Source organism: Podarcis gaigeae (genome assembly GCF_964106915.1).
Source record: "Podarcis gaigeae genome assembly, chromosome: 14".
NCBI lineage: Eukaryota > Metazoa > Chordata > Lepidosauria > Squamata > Lacertidae > Podarcis > Podarcis gaigeae.
This window is the reverse complement of record NC_139690.1, coordinates 41008784-41024500: the sequence shown is the minus strand read 5'-3', so window position 1 is coordinate 41024500 and position 15717 is coordinate 41008784. Positions and strand designations below refer to the sequence as shown.

The 15717-nt window shown below is 49.9% G+C and overlaps 1 protein-coding gene across 2 annotated transcripts in view; it reads left to right on the top strand.

The window, feature by feature from the left end:
* The first annotated feature begins 276 nt into the window (after positions 1–276).
* Positions 277–15717, top strand: part of PDZD9 (PDZ domain containing 9) — an 18548-nt gene continuing 3107 nt past the window's right edge. Inside the window, exons 1-5 of one of the 2 annotated variants that reach the window (XM_083711666.1) lie at positions 277–2689; positions 4038–4091; positions 6277–6456; positions 6871–7063; positions 9208–10013. In XM_083711666.1, coding sequence (XP_083567792.1) covers positions 2296–2689; positions 4038–4091; positions 6277–6456; positions 6871–7063; positions 9208–9712 — 1326 coding nt within the window. In that variant the 5' untranslated portion in view covers positions 277–2295 and the 3' untranslated portion in view covers positions 9713–10013. Of the gene's footprint in view, positions 2690–4034; positions 4092–6276; positions 6457–6870; positions 7064–9207; positions 10014–15717 lie in introns of both variants that reach the window. The other variant, XM_083711665.1, reaches the window with a different exon arrangement.

Genomic DNA, 15717 nt, shown 5'->3' with positions numbered 1-15717 from the left:
CCCCGCGCCTTTCACACTTTGTCCCAGACGGGGCGGGGCCTGTTAAGGAGACGGCGGCGGCGGAGGCAGCAAGAGCATTGGGCGGGGCTTAGAGCGGAGAGGGCAGGCTTCAAGGGCGGGGCTTCCTACAGGGTGAAGGGGCGGGGTTGCAGAGATGTAATGCTGCGCGAGCACGTGAGGGGCGGTGCTAAAGGGCGGGGCGGGGCGGGGCGGGGCGGGGCTGAGGCTCGCTTAGGGGCGGGGCTCGGCGACGGGGGAAGCGTTGAGGAAGGGGGCGGGGCTAGTAGTCTATTTAAATAAATAAATATATTTATTTTTACTGAGGGGAATTTAACTGAGAAAAGAGGAAAGGAAAGTTGCGCTATTATAATACGACTAATTACGTACTAAGGATTTTTATGGGTGCTGGAGCAAGACTTTAGGAGAGCCACGTTCAAATCCCCATTCGCTACCTGTCCTACCTCGCAGGGCTGTTGTGAGGACAGAAAGCGGGGAGGGGTATGAGACCCTTGCCAGCTGCCAGCTGAGCTTCCTGGACTCTCCTGGGCAAGGCAGGCCACCTAATACAGTCTGAAATGGTGCAGCCATATATTTTCCACCTCAGAGAACAATACATAAGATCAAGAGCGTGTGTAATGAATTTGCTAACTACATTTTACTGCTCTTTTACAAGTAGCCAGAAATCTAAATCTGAACCACTTGCTATCAAGGGTGTAGGATGCTTGGCCAATGATTGGTATTCTAGACTGCCAAGTCTAGCAACTCCGAAGCCACAGAGTTGTATGGATTCTAAAAATATATTTAGCCATAGCAACACCCCTTCCTTTCAATGGCCATCTAGAAATACACACCCATAACACTGGTGCATGGAAACCTAATTGCCATGTGACATTTAAGCTGCAGACTGTCTATCCAGTTTATTTTTAGACCCTTCCGCACAAATTGCAAGGTGCCATATTCAAGCTGCAGTCCTGCACAGAATTACCTGGATGTAAGTGCAGTGGAACATAGGACAGAACAACACATTAGCAAACAGGAAGGAGAGGCACTCACACAGGACGATCAGTAAAAGGGGTACTCAACCTGTCCTGCACCTACTAATTTTTCCTCAGACATGCTCCTCTCTCCAAAGTTATTCTTGTCCACCCCATTCCAGCTCAAGTCACTTTCAGAGCCAGGCTTTGGAAAGTACCATGGGGGAAAACCCTTGCAGTAGCAGAAGACAGGTGTTAGTAGCTGAATACGCACGGGTCAGTTCTTGGCATCTTCATTTTTTAATCTAGTAGCAAGTGATATGTCCTCTGCTAGGGGCCCTAAGTATTGTCCCTACTTAGGCTGTGTACACACAACATTTTATTCTAGAATCTATGGAGACTGGTCCAGCATACACACCTTTGAAGCACATTTCCCTGCACAAAGAATTCTAGGCACTATAGTCTACCTGTCAGAGCTGCAATTCACAGCAACCCTTAACAAACTACAGTGCTCATAATTATTTGAGGGTGTGCTTCAAAGGTGCTTTAAAGGTGCGATGTATATGCAGCCTGAGTACTTGACTTTTCTGAGTAGTCCACACACAATCTATGATTATGATTTTTTGTTTTTCTGTTGCATTGTTTTTGCTCCTGAAAAGCACATATTGACTAACTGGCTTCATTCCAAAATAAAAGCTCATTTTGGACTGCTTCTGCAGTACCCTGCAAGGTGTCTAGAACTTGTGGACATCCAATAAAGCTGAATGTTGGAAGATTCAGGACACAGGAAAGAAAGTTCTTCATGCAGTGCATAGTAAAACTATGGACCTTGCTCTCTCAGAAGGCAGTGATGGCCACCAACTTAGATGACTTTAAAAGAGGATTGGACAAATTCATGGAGGAGAGGGCTATCGGTGGCTACTATTCATGATGACTATGCTCCACCTCCACAGGTGTTTCCGAATGCCAGTTGCTGGGAACCACAGGAGAGGAGAGTTCTTGTGTGGTCAGATCCTGCTTGTGGGTTTCCTGCAGGCATTTAGCTGGCCACTGTGAGAACAGGATGCTGGACTAGATGGGTCTTTTGCCTGACCTCGCTTGCTCTTCTTATGTTCTTATGTTCATTGGAGATTCCAAGAATCTTGGAATTCCACAGTACTAGTATTCTAAACTGTTACTAGGCATCAATGTCAACTTGCCTACCGTAGTGTTCTCCCTTCACATGACACTGTAGGCTGGTGGTCTCTTCCCAAAAGGCTTTCCAGAGGCATTTCTCTGAACATCTTTGGCTACACAGAGAATCCACGGAGGCTTTGTCAACATGGACCACCAGAGGTTTTCTGGTAGAAGAGGTTCATCTTATGAAAGAAGGCCATCTATGCGACAAACGTCATATGAAAGAGAGAGGTCATCTGACAGAAGAAGTTCAACTGCCAGAAGGAGATCATCTGCCAGAAGACGGTTGTCTGACATGAGAGCTTCATTTGACAGAAGAAGGTCATCCGCCAGAAGAGCATCTGTCAGACGACCATCCTTCAGAAGACCATCTCTCAGACGGCCGTCTGTCAGAAGACCATCTGTCAAATGGTCATCCATCGGAAGACCATCTGTCAAATGGTCATCCATCAGAAGACCATCTGTCAAATGGTCATCCATCAGAAGACCATCTGTCAAAAAAAAATTGTCTTTCAAAAGTGCGACATATTTCCCACCAGGTAATCACGACACCAGAATTTGTTTAAGGTTCTTCTAAACGTCTGTATACACAAAGTGCACTTAAAACACCTGACCTCCCACAAAGAAATGTGGGAACTGTAGTTTGTTAAGTATGCTGGGCAATTTAGTTAAACATAGTTCTCAATATTCTTTGGGGGGAGCCATGTGCTTTAAATGTAAGGTGTGCATACATTCTGCTCTCATTAATGCCAGCAGTTCTTTGATGGGAACTGTTGAGATTGTCCCTGTGACACTGAGATGGCACTGGACTGTGACCACATTGTCCTATACAGTACTCTTGGCTCCATGAATTATGGGTTTGCATCTCAACACAGGCCCTACCTGGGATCCTGTGTCCAGTTCTGGACACCATGGTTTAAGAAGGATATTGACAAGCTGCAACATGTGCAGAGGAGGGCAACCAAGATGATTAAGGGTCTGGAATGGGTGAGGGAGTTGGGTATGTTTAGCCTGGAAAAAAGAAGTGATAGGAAAGCCATCTTCAAATATCTGTAGGGCTATCACATGGAAGGTGAAGTAAGCTTGTTTGCTGCTGCTCCAGAGGATAGGACCTGAACCAATGTATTCAAATCTACAAGATAGGAGATTCCAACTAAACATTAGGAATAACATTGTGACAGTAAGAGCTGTGAGTCAATGGAATGGATAACCTTGGAGGTGGTGGACTCTCCTTCATTGGAGGTTTTTAAACAGTGGTTGGGTGGCCATCTGCCAGGGATTCTTTAGCTGTGACTCCAGCATTGCAGGTGGTTGAACCGGATAATCCATCCTTGGGATCCCTTCCAGCTCCGTACTTCCATGAACACTCCTTGTTTTCTTTTCAGGATTCCTAAATGAACCTCTCAGATGTTGATAGACTGGTATCGTGGCCAGGATCCAAAGAACTGTGCAACTAATTCCAGTATGTCCAATGGGGCTTTGGGGGCTCACATTTCTCCAACAGCAGTCTCCAGTGCTTTCTGGGGAAAGTCTTTTGAAAGCTAGCATGTCTCACACAGTTCTTTGGGTCCTAACCCTTGGAAATAATACATCTGGAATGAAATTGATTTGCTCTATAACTCTGAGCTTAAGTTTTGGGAACTGGGTCTTGAAGCCCATTAAGCTAAGGAGAATTGTATGCTTGAAGCAGGTGCTCAGAGCAACCTTTGGTCCTTCAGGTGTTGCAGAGTAGAACTCTCATCCTCCCTGTCCCATTGGTCATACTTGCTGGTACTGGTGCAAGCTGTGGTTCAGCAACATCTGGAGGGCCAAATGTTCTCCCGCACCTGGCTGAGAGGGTTAGGCCACATGAGCTTTGCAACATGTCCAAATTCTCTTCCTTAGCAGATGAAGAAGAAACCTCATCAACAGACTCTGATGATTATTACAGCTGGGACACAGGTGAGTGTGGCAAATTCAATACAGGCAAAAGAAAGGATTTCTTCACACAGTGCAAGATTAATTGCTGGAATTCACTGTCACCAGATGTTGGGGTGCTCAATAGTTTCGATAGTTTAAAATGGGAATTAGACAAATTAATGGAGGATAGAGTTATCCGCACCTGTTAGGCAGGATGCTCAAAAGTAGTTGACCATAGGAACATTGGAAGCTGCCCTATACTGAATCAGGCCAATGGTCCATCTATCACAGTTTTGTTAGCACTGATGGTTCTCATGGTTTCAGGGAGGGAATCTATCCTAGCCCTACCTGAAGATGCCAGGGACTGAAACAAAGATCTTCTGTGTGAAATACAGATACTCCACCCCTGAGCACCCTATGTCATGGACTGGTTGGGCGCAGAGGAATGGTGGTTGGAACCAACTGGGGAACCACCAAAGAAAGAAGTCTCAGAGGCTGGGGAGTGGTGATGGAACAACAATGAGTGGTCAGAGGGAGAAAAGAGAGAAGACTGCAAGGAGGTGATACTGAAAGCTGAACAGGCAACAGGGTTTAGTGAGCTGGGAGAGTCTGTGGAGGAGAGAAGTTCAGAGACAGTAGTTGAAGCAGAAGAGTGGGAGGAGGGAGACCAAGATTCCGAGATTAGTCAGGTTGGTGAAGAGTCATGGGTATCTCCCCCTCCTGTTGCAACCAGCTCCCCTCCCCCACCCCCATTTCCCATAATCAAAAGAGGGTTGAAACAGGGGGAGCAGTGATAGGCTGCATGAAACACAGTCTCTGATTGCTTGGGGAAAAGCCCTGGGGAGGAGGGGATTTAGATGACTGTGGGGATGCAGAGACATTCAGTATCAGCCACTGATTCATGGGGTAAGACCTACTGGAGATGAACTGCTGTGTTTATTTGGCCTGGCACTCAGCCAAGAGTTAACTCAAAATTACAAGGAGGGGGCATGCTAGCAACAACCTCCCTCCCCCCCCCAAACTAGAAACTGGTATCCAGTGCTAGGGTGTCAGAAAGTGAGCCAGCAGTAAATCACACTGTCACCCTAGCACTGGATACCAGTTTCTAGTTTGGGGGGCGGGGGGAGGGAGGTTGTTGCTAGCATGCCCCCTCCTTGTAAGCTTCCCAAATGTAGGGTTGCCATATTTCAAAAAGTGAAAATCCGGACACAAAAGTTGTTGAGCTTTATTAATGAAATTTGCCAAAATCCACACTTCTGACATGGATTGCCATACAGTCAGATTTTCCCGGACGTCTGACCCAGACGCTCTTTACAAGGGCTGAATACCGGCTATGTCTGGGAAATTCCCAAAAGTATGACAGCCCTACCAAAGGCATATGTTTGAGCATTGTGGAAAACTGGAGACCGGGCTCGGTGGATCTTCCGTCTGATCCAACAGGGATTTTGTTCTTGGGTGTCACCAGATTCAAAGAGCTACAGCAGTGACTAGAGGCTCTGCCAGGCAACCAGTTTATTCGGCATTCATTCTGATTTGCTTGCATGAAACTTATACAGTGGTTAGACCAGGCTTCCTCAACCTCGGCCCTCCAGGTGTTTTGAGACTACAATTCCCATCATCCCTGACCACTGGTCTTGCTAGTTAAGGATCATGGGAGTTGTAGGCCAAAAACATATGGTGGGCTGAGGTTGAGGAAGCCTGGGTTAGACTATGGACCCCGCCAGAATGATTGGAGGGGGGTTGGTGGGAGGAGAGTTGGGAGCGCATTGCGCAACATGTCATTGACATGTTGCATTGCTCAGGGTTTTACACTGGACCATCTATCCACCAGGACGCGTGGATAGCAAGTTTGAAAGCACGTCGAAGTGCAAGTAGATAAATACCGGTAGGTATCGCTCTGGCAGGAAGGTAAACAGCATTTCCGTGCGCTGCTCTGGTTCGCCAGAAGCGGCTTAGTCATGCTGGCCACATGAGCCGCAAGCTCCCTTGGCCAGTAAAGTGAGATGAGCCCCGCAACCCCAGAGTCGTCCACAACTGGACCTAATGGTCAAGGGTCCCTATGAACCAAAGTGCAACAAAAGCAGGGGGGGCAGTCCAGAACATTTTTGGTATGAAAAGTCACAGGACTTCAGCAAGAAGCTAGGGGGCATGCACTAACAAAGCAGTATGTCCGTCCAGAAGCTTTTGCAGGCGCAAACAATAGTGGATTGCTTGCTTTCTTGTTTAGATGAAGATACCAGTTCAGATATGAGTGGATCTGAACATACTTTAAGTGCCACTGTGAAGACAAATATCCAAATGGGAGAGCAGGGATTAGGCTTAATCCTCATTCAGAACGGGCCCTACATCCAGATCTCAAGCCTGGTAGAGAAAAGTGCAGCAGTAAGAGATGGGAAACTCCAAACAGGTAAGCAGGTGGAAACAACCTCAAACCTAGGGGGTGCATGGCTGGTATGTAGTAGGAACAGAAAGAGCTTTTACAGCAGCAAAGGAAAACCTCTCTCTTGGAACTCCCTCTTCCCTTGTTGCATTAGACCCAAATTAGCCGTAAGCATTAATCTCAACAAGTCTATACTGGGACCAGCACCACACATCAATGAGATGTAGGCAGTGTTTTATTTTATTAAAAAGAAAAAATGGTGACGGTACTCACCATGATGTTGTTACACTTAATATGTGGGGGGTGGGGAGATGCTGGTACTGAGTACCATTGAGTACCTCCAGGGGCAGGCACTGGATGTAGGAACTACCAGGTTAAACAAGCCAAGAGTGCATTCTGCAAACAACTTCCCCCAAACTAATAGCTTTCCTTTCCTTCCAGGTGACATCCTGATTAAAATTGGGCATGCTAATGTCCTAGGGTGGACACTAAGAGAGCTAAGGCAGCTTCTGCACACCACTCTCATTGGGACCGTTCTGCAGATCCAAGTTTACAGGGAATTTATGAAATTACCAGTCCGATGGGAAACTGCCATCGACAGCATACCTGAAAGAAAGGGAGGCAAGCTAGGAGAGTAAGAAACCATATGTTTCTAGTTCACTGTTTGGCTAAAGGTCATGAGAGTGCTGGGGGGAAGGGGAGGGTTGGAAATCTAATGGTAACATTATTTGACCATGTCAACTTCCCGAAATGTGTTGTATCTCAGTGGAAGTGCACACACTGTGCATGCAGAAAACTCCAGGTTCAATCCCTGGGCTCTCTCTTCCAAGGGGTATAAAGACCCCATCAGAAACCCTGAAGAGCCGCTGCCTGTCAATATTGAGCAGGGAGGGATGGGGAACCTCAGGCCTTGGGGACAAATGTGGCCCTTCAGCTTCTCTATCTGGCCCTTGGGACTCTTCCCAGACCACCTGAGCACTGGTTGTGCTTCACATCCTAAATCTCTTTGCATGGCTGGCAGGTGCCCTTGGACTCTTGCTTGCCTGGGCAGAGGATCAAGAAGGGTATGTGCACAGAGAACCTAGACTACTATGTGAAGGTGGAATCTGCATGTGTTGCTCCACCCATTTATGGAATACTCTCCCCAGGGAGGCTCACCTGGTGCCTTCATTATATATTTTAGGCGCCAGGCAAAAATGTTCCTTTTCAACCAGGCCTTTGGCTGATTAATACCCTACAGCCTGTTAAATGTGTATGTGGGAAGGGGAGGTATTGTTTTGCTGTTTTGATTTACTTATTTATACCCTGAGATCTTATGATGAAGGGCGGTATTAATAAAACAACAACAACAATAATAGCAGCAGCACCTTGGGCCCTGCTCCATCAGTAGCATGCAGCCCCCAGGTGTTTGGTTGCCCAGAAGGGAAGGTGGTCATTTGGCTGGAAAAAGGTCACAACCCCCACTTTGGAACAGCTAAAAATGAGCCAGTAGTTAGATGATGTAAGGGAAGCAGCAGCATTACTCCCTTGCTCAGTTGTGAAAGTTTCATCTGGTAATTAGCAAAAGAAATTGGAAAACACATACCACACAATGGAGTGATGTTTTGTAAAAATTAATATTCAGGATCGCATGGAGTAACAGTTATTTCTATAACTGCGATAACTGTGTTCAGTGAAATGAACAGAGTCCCCAGTAGCATTTAGCAGAAGCTTCTTGTTCTTGCTCTTCCTCGTCCTAATTCCAGGGCTTGAGGAAATAAGGGACAGAAGCATAGCTGTCAACGTTTCCCTTTTTTAAAGGGAAATTCCCTTATTCTGAATAGGATTCCTCGCAAGAAAAGGGAAAAGTCGACAGCTATGGATAGAAGAAAGGGGTGTTCTAACCCAAGCTGTTAGGATGAGAAAGAGGGGCCAGTGGTCATAGGAGCTACCGGATGAGCTGTAGTGTTTCATCTGATGGCTGTCACCAATGCAAGTCTTCTTTGCAACCACCCACACCCTATAAAATTAACCGGTAAAGAGGTCTCTTTGACATCAAAATCCACCTAAGCACTGTTTGCAGCCCTTGAAGTAGCAGAGCACTAGCTTTTCCCAAGCACATAATTTATATTTAATAGGCTCTCTAACCTAGTGACTTAATGCATATAATTATTATACACAATTTTCCCCATCTCCAAGGAGCTTGTAATGTTATGTTAGAAAAGAGGTGGAGGAAACACAGCACGGAAGCCAGAAGTGCAGGGAGTAGAGGGTCAGCTGCTTTATTTTTAAAATACAGGAGGGTGTTGATAGTAGGCTATCTAGGCCAAACAGGAAACGTATAGCAACAGGGGAAGCTGACATATACTGAGGCATGCCTCTGGTCTATCTATACAAAAGGTGGGGAACCTTTTCTGGCCAGTGGGATACATCCTTATCTCCCAACCCCACAGCAGGCCATCCAATCAACTGACACCACAATGACATCAGGTAATACTGCACTTTGAAGCCCCAATTGTTGGGACTTCAAAGTGCATCACAGGGGTTATCTGAAAGCTCTTTTGCAAGCAGACCCCCAGAAGAGGGAAGAGGTTTCCAATGAAACTATTGTTTAATTGAACCTGGGACTGTTCCGCTTGCAAAGCTATGTTCTGTCACTGAATTGCAACCCCTTCCCGAGTTACTAAATGCCACAAGTGGCCAAAGTACTTCTTTAAGATCTGTCCTCTATGAATCAAATAGAAGCAATCCTTACAACATAACTGCTTTCCAAGACTCTCTGTGTTGTGTTCATTTCAGGACGTCAACTTACACCAGTGAAGAAGCTTGGTCAAGCAGCGAAGACTCTGAAGATTATGATCGCAGCTGTCATGTTAGTGATGACGAGGAGCTTATTGGTGGGGGCCATGTCGTCAGCTTCGGTAGTGATGAGATCTATACTACAACCGAAGTCACTGAGGTTCCTGTTAACAGAACTGTACATGCCGATGCTTTTCCTAATGTCAAAGCTGTACCATCACTTTCTTTTGAAACTTCTAAGCAACTCAAGTGGATCTCTAAAGACTGGCACATCTTTGAAAGGAAAACCTACACATTTACCGTGGGCTCAGACATTGGTAATGACATTATCATTCATAAAGATTTTGAAGATGAAAGTGATGCTGACATTTCAAGTTTGTATTTAACGTCCTCATCGCCATATTGGACTATGCTAAAAGGTGTTGCGCCGCCATCGTTGTCATCTTCCTCCTCTACTGTGTCGGATGCATTTTGGCTTGAAAACTTTTCTCAAGAAGTTGAATGAGGCGACTGGATCCAGTTTTGCACCGCCAGGAACTGGGTTTCTGAAACTGGATCCAGTTATAAGCTGGATTTTCACTCATACAACCCCTCCGCCAACTGATGGGTTTCATCTGTTTGGCGAGCAGTAAACTTGGGTGTTTGAAAGAAGCGATGCTCCCTCTTTCGAGGGAGAGAGAGAATAATCTCAACAGTGGAGAAATAACTACAGTCAATTTTCATACAGACATGTCTCTGGAAGTCTAGCAGCCAAGCTATATAGCACAACTGCAAGAGCAGAACTTGGCCATCTTCTGCTTGTGAAGGTAAGAAACAGTATTACTTCTAAATGAATTATGCCGGACTCGAAATTAATCTAACCCTTGCCACTTTTTAGCTCAACCATTAGCAAAGATTAGGGAATTCTGTTCTTAGCATTTTACTGCAACACACACGCCCACACACATTTGGAAACTCATTATCTGTATGCAGGAATGGGTTCCCTGCACCCCACAATTCTGGTCCGTGTAGCCTGATGGTATGACATGCACCAAACAATGTACAATCCTCAAGCTTGTCAAGGGCCCTTGGATTATCCTAACAACCAAAGTTTCCCCAGTGGTGCCAAATTGATCCACGCCTACTTTATATCTGACCCCACCTTTCATTACTTATATCCTACCTTTTAAAGGGGGAAAGAAAACCATCCCAGTGCCACTTTTTAACGCTTTATACAGTTCAATAAATTTGGTGTCAACACTAAGGAAGAATTTGGAATGTTGTTGTCAGAGCTGCCTCTAGGTCCCAGCTCACAGAGGACCAACGCCCGGTTGATGTAATGTACAAAAGTCTTTATTGAAGTTTAGTTTCCATTTCAAACCCCAGAGCGTGCAGCCCTACGTCTTGACTCTAGATCGGCGAAGTCCCCTCTGAGTCACTATCCCTTCCGCACCAGTTTAAGATCCTAGCCCGGCTCCACCTCCTGCGCTGTTCCTTCCTCCTCTGGGTCCTTCTGCCCCCTGGGGTTTCCTCCTTCCTGGACTCTTCTGACGCTGACCCCCCTGAGTCTTGCCCTTCCTTCCAGCGGGCTTTAGGACCTGGCTCCCTATCCGGGCTACCTGCTGTGCCGCTCGGCTGTACATTTGAACTTGGCGCGTGCGCCCAGCCTGTGACTTTCCTCTTGACCGTTTCCCTGCTCTCCGATGGAGGCGTGGTCAATCCTGACTCATCTCCTCTCTCTGGTGGTGAGAACACTGGTCCCGATGCCTGGGACTCCTCCCCCCCACTGCGCTCTGGTGGGGAAGCTGGTCCTGATTTCCAACTGCTGCTCAGGGAGTCCCCGCTGGCCCCTTCCTTCTGGGGTTTCCCCCTTGGCACCCCCCTTGCCCTGGCCATCGGCGCTCCTTTCTGTGAATCTTCCGATTCGCTGGAGAGACTCATGGAATCTCTCTGACCACTGTCACTGCCTACACCCCCCTCGGATTCCTCCTCCTCGCTCTCCATTTGCTCCATCTCCTGTGTCTCTGCTCCTGAACCCCTGACATCCTTCCCCCCCTCGAAGCCCCCCTTCCCCCCTCCCCCTCTTCAGGTGCGGGTTCCGGGAGCTCCAGTGTTGTGGGGGTGAGCGCTGGATACAGTTCGTCCCCCGTGGCGTGCCGCCATCGGGATAAGTCCGGGAAGTCCTGCATGGGCTCATCGACGGCGATCTCCTCTGCTTCCATCTCTTGGGAGGCGTGTTTGAAACCTGGAGCCACCCCCAGATCCCCCAAGACCCCCTCTTCCCCTGGTTCCTGGGACGACACTGCGTGCCAAGGTCCCTTCGGCAGGTCTCTGCGCCAGCCCACTTTGGATTGATCCTCCCACCAATAAGACCCTCCCGTGCCAAACCCTGAGAGCGATCCCTCTGGGGAACTAGTCCCCGGAGTCGTCTCCTCCGCTGATGAGAAACCCTGGAAAGTGCTGGCTGAGAGTGTGGGCGTGAAAAGATATTCGTCGAAATAATCCGCTGGCATGGGTTTGTGCGGGAAAATGGTATGGAATTCTTCCTTGAGCCACTGCTCCTCCACTGCATACTCCGGCACCCACCTGTTGGCGCTGGCTGGGGTGTCTTCTGTGGCGAGGAGATATTCTATCCCTTCCTCCCCCCACCTCGAGTCTAAAATCTCTGTGGATTCATTGAGTGGCTCCTCTCGGCGACCCCCCCTTCTCAGGTGCCCCCCTGAGCGGTTCTGGTGCTGTCCCTGGCGCCTGAAACCTGTGAGGTGCCTTGTAGGGCGTTAGCACTGATCTATGAAAGACCGGGTGCATTCTGGATCCCTCCGGGAGTGTCAACCGGAAGGCCACTGGGTTGATCTGTGCCTCGACTTGGTATGGCCCTAGCTGCTTGTGTCTGAGCTTCTTCTTGGCTAACGATCTGGCCGGGACTGCCTGGGCTGCTAACCAGACCCATTCCCCCACCCGGATGTCCTCCCCAACTCTCCTGTCGGTCTGCCTGCACTTTGTAAGCTTGTTTTGCTAACTCCAACTGCCTCCTGAGCTGCTCGTGGACCTCCTGTAACTCCGCTGCCACGGCCTCTGCTCCCTGCGGCTCCCCCTCCCTCACCTTCTCTAAACCCGGGAAGGTTCTGGGATGCCGCCCATTGTTGGCGAAAAACGGTGTCACCCCCGTGGACACGTGCTTCGTGTTGTTGTAGGCAAACTCGGCCAGCGGTAGGTAGTCCACCCAGGTCGATGGCTGCTGGTTCGCGTAGCATCTCAGGTACTGCTGCATGACGGCGTTGACCCTTTCTGCCTGTCCGTTGGTCTGCGGGTGTCTCGCCGACGCCAGGTTGACCTTGACGTTCAGGATGCCCATCAGCTTCTGCCAGAAGTTGGAGATGAACTGGCGCCCCCGGTCGGACAGGATAGACCGTGGTAGGCCGTGCACCTTGAACACGTGGTCTATGAACAGCTTGGCTGTCTGTTCCGCTGTGGCCACCTTCGCGCAAGGAATGAAGTGGGCCATCTTGGTGAACAGGTCTACTACCACGAGTACCGCTGTCTTCCCCCTCGAGCTGGGCAGATCAGTGACAAAGTCCAGAGCCACCCTCTCCCACGGTTCGAACGGTGTCTGTAGCGGTTCCAACAGTCCCGCCGGTGGCTTGTGTACCGGCTTGGCCCTTTGGCAGGTGTCGCACCTATTGACATAATCCGCGACTTCCCCCCGCATCTTGGGCCACCAAAAGTCTCTGGCTACCAATTCCACCGTCTTCTCTTTGCCGAAGTGCCCAGCACTGGGCGCGTCGTGCAACTGTTGCAGTACTCTCGCTCAGAGGTCGTCTCCCGGCACGTAGAGGGCCCCTTTGCGGATGAGCAGTCCGTCACTTATCTGGAACTCGTCGCCCCTCGCTGTGCCGCTGCGCACCTCCTCCATCTTGGCTCGAGCGAAGGGGTCCGTCTGCAGTGCGCGACGTACCGCGTCCAGGTCCACCGTCTGAGGCGCATGCCCACGCTTCTGGTGCGAAAATGTGCTTGGCCGCCGCCGGTGCCTCTTCCTCTAGATACTGCGGTTTCCTGGATAGCGCATCCGCCATGATGTTGCTGTCTCCCGGGATGTATTCTATCCTGAAGTCGAAATCTGCAAAGAACTCCGCCCAGCGGATGTGCCTCTGGTTCAGGAACCTCGCCGTGCGCCAGTACTCCAAGTTCTTATGGTCCGTGCAGACCTGCACCGTGTGTTTGGCTCCGATGAGGAAGTGCCGCCACGCCTTGAAGGCTGCATGAATGGCCAGCAACTCCCTGTCCCAGATGGTGTAGTTCTGTTCCGACTTGCTGAGTTTCCTGGAGTAGAAAGCGCACGGGCTCCAGTCCCCCTGGTGGTCTTGCTGCAACAGGATGGCCCCCACGGCTCTGTCTGAGGCGTCCGTCTCCACCCTCATGGGCCTGGTGGGGTTCACATGTAGTAGTTGTTCTTCAGACGCGAAGAGACGCTTGAGTTTCTGAAAGGACTGCTCCGCCTGCTCAGTCCAGATGAACTTCTTCTTCTTGGAACTGAGGGTGTCGGTGATGGCCGCCGTCTGCATAGCGAAACCCTTGATGAATTTGCGATAGAAGTTGGCAAAGCCGACAAACCTCTGGACCTCCTTCCGATTGCGCGGGCTGTTCCAGTCCAGCACCGAGCGGACCTTGGCGCTGTCCATGGCGAGTCCCTTGTCGGACAGCTTGTAGCCCAGGAAATCCACCTCCGTCCTGTCGAACTGGCACTTCTCCAGCTTGGCATAAAGCCTGTGGTCCCTCAGCCGCTGCAGAACTTCCTTGACATCTCTCTCGTGGGCCTCTTGCGACTCCGAGAAGATCAGGATGTCGTCCAGGAAGCAGACGCACTTCTTGTAGAGGAGACCCGCTAAGACATGGTGCATGAAGGCCTGAAAACAGTGGGAACCATTCTGCAATCCAAAAGGCATAACTCTATATTCATAGGTGCCCAGCGGCGTAAACATGGCCGTTTTCCACTCGTCACCTTCCCTCACTCGTATGAGATTGTACGCTCCGCGTAGATCTAACTTAGTAAAGATGCGACCCTTCCTCACCGTCGCCAGCAGGTCGTCGATCTTGGGCATGGGGAAGGCTGAGGGCTTGGTTTTCGAGTTCAAGATTCTGTAATCAACTACCAGCCTCTTTTGGGGCGTGTCCCGCTTCTTCACAAAAAACACGGGACTGCCCCCTACCGCCTTGGATTCTCGGATGAATCCCCGCTTCAAATTGTGATCTATGAACTCCCTGAGTTCCTGCAGCTCATCCTCAGACATGGAATAGTTTCCCCGTCGGCAGCGTCGCCCCCGGCAGGAGGTCAATTTTGCAGTCGTAGGGTCTGTGGGGAGGCAGCTTGTCCGCTTCCTTCTCGCAGAAAACCTCCAAAAACTCTTTGTACTTGTTGGGTACTGCTTGCAACATGCCTAAGTTAAGCTGTGGTTCATCCTCGTGCCCCTCCTCTTCCGCGTTAGCGAGGATGCAGTGTTCTGCGCAGTAGGAGGAGCCGAAGGTCAGTTGACGCTGGTACCATGCTAATGCCGGGCTGTGCCTGTCCAGCCAACTCATGCCCAACACTATGGGCGTGTCTGACAGGTGGGTGACATTGAAGCTGATGACTTCGCGGTGATTACCAATTCGCATCACCATTGGAGGTGTCTGCTGCAGCACTTGCCCTCCCAGTAGCTCTCTGCCGTCCACCGTGACTACTTTCAGGGGCATCGCGGCCGGCAGGAGCGCCACGTTGTGTTGCTTGAGAAAATCCACTCCGATAAAGTCTGCATTGCTGCCAGAGTCAATGGTAATAGGGACTTCCATGGTGAGCCCATTGGGAAGCTGGAGGGATGTGGTGAGCTGCACAACTGGTTTGGGTGGGAGGGGGTCTGTGGGCTGTAAAATTCCTGGGGACTGCTTCACTGACTTGTCTGGCTGGGCCCCAGTGCCTCCGATTCCAGCCAGACCATTCCGTTTCCCTGCTGTGGTGCATTCTGCTGAACTGATTCTGTTACTGTTGCTGAGGCTGCAGTGTGCTTGTGAATCCTCCGGGGACACTCTTTCGCCATGTGCTGAGCACTGTCGCAGATGTAACATTTCCTGTTCCCTCTAGGAGGCTTCGTTTTGACTGCTCCCGGCGTTAGGGCTCCGGCTGCTGACTGAGCCTTAGCACCGCCTATCTCCATCGGCTCTTCTCCCCCTCCCAGCGGAGGCGTGGATTGAGCGCGCGCTGTTTCCCTGGGAAAGGAGGGCGGTGCTCTTGCTGGCGTGCGTCCCCAACGCCCTTCCTCCTTGCTCCAAGGGTGTTCCTCCAGGCGCACCCCAATCGTTAGCGCCCTCTGCACCACATCTTTGGTGGTCTGGGGTCTCTCCCCCCTTGCAATTTCGTCTTTCACAGCACCGTTCAGCCCCTCCCAGAACAGGTCCCTGACGGCAGCTGACTCTTTCTCCCACCCCAGTGCGTTGACCAATGCGAAAAAACGGGAGTGATATTGTCTCACAGTGGCTCTGCCTTGTCTCAGTCCATGC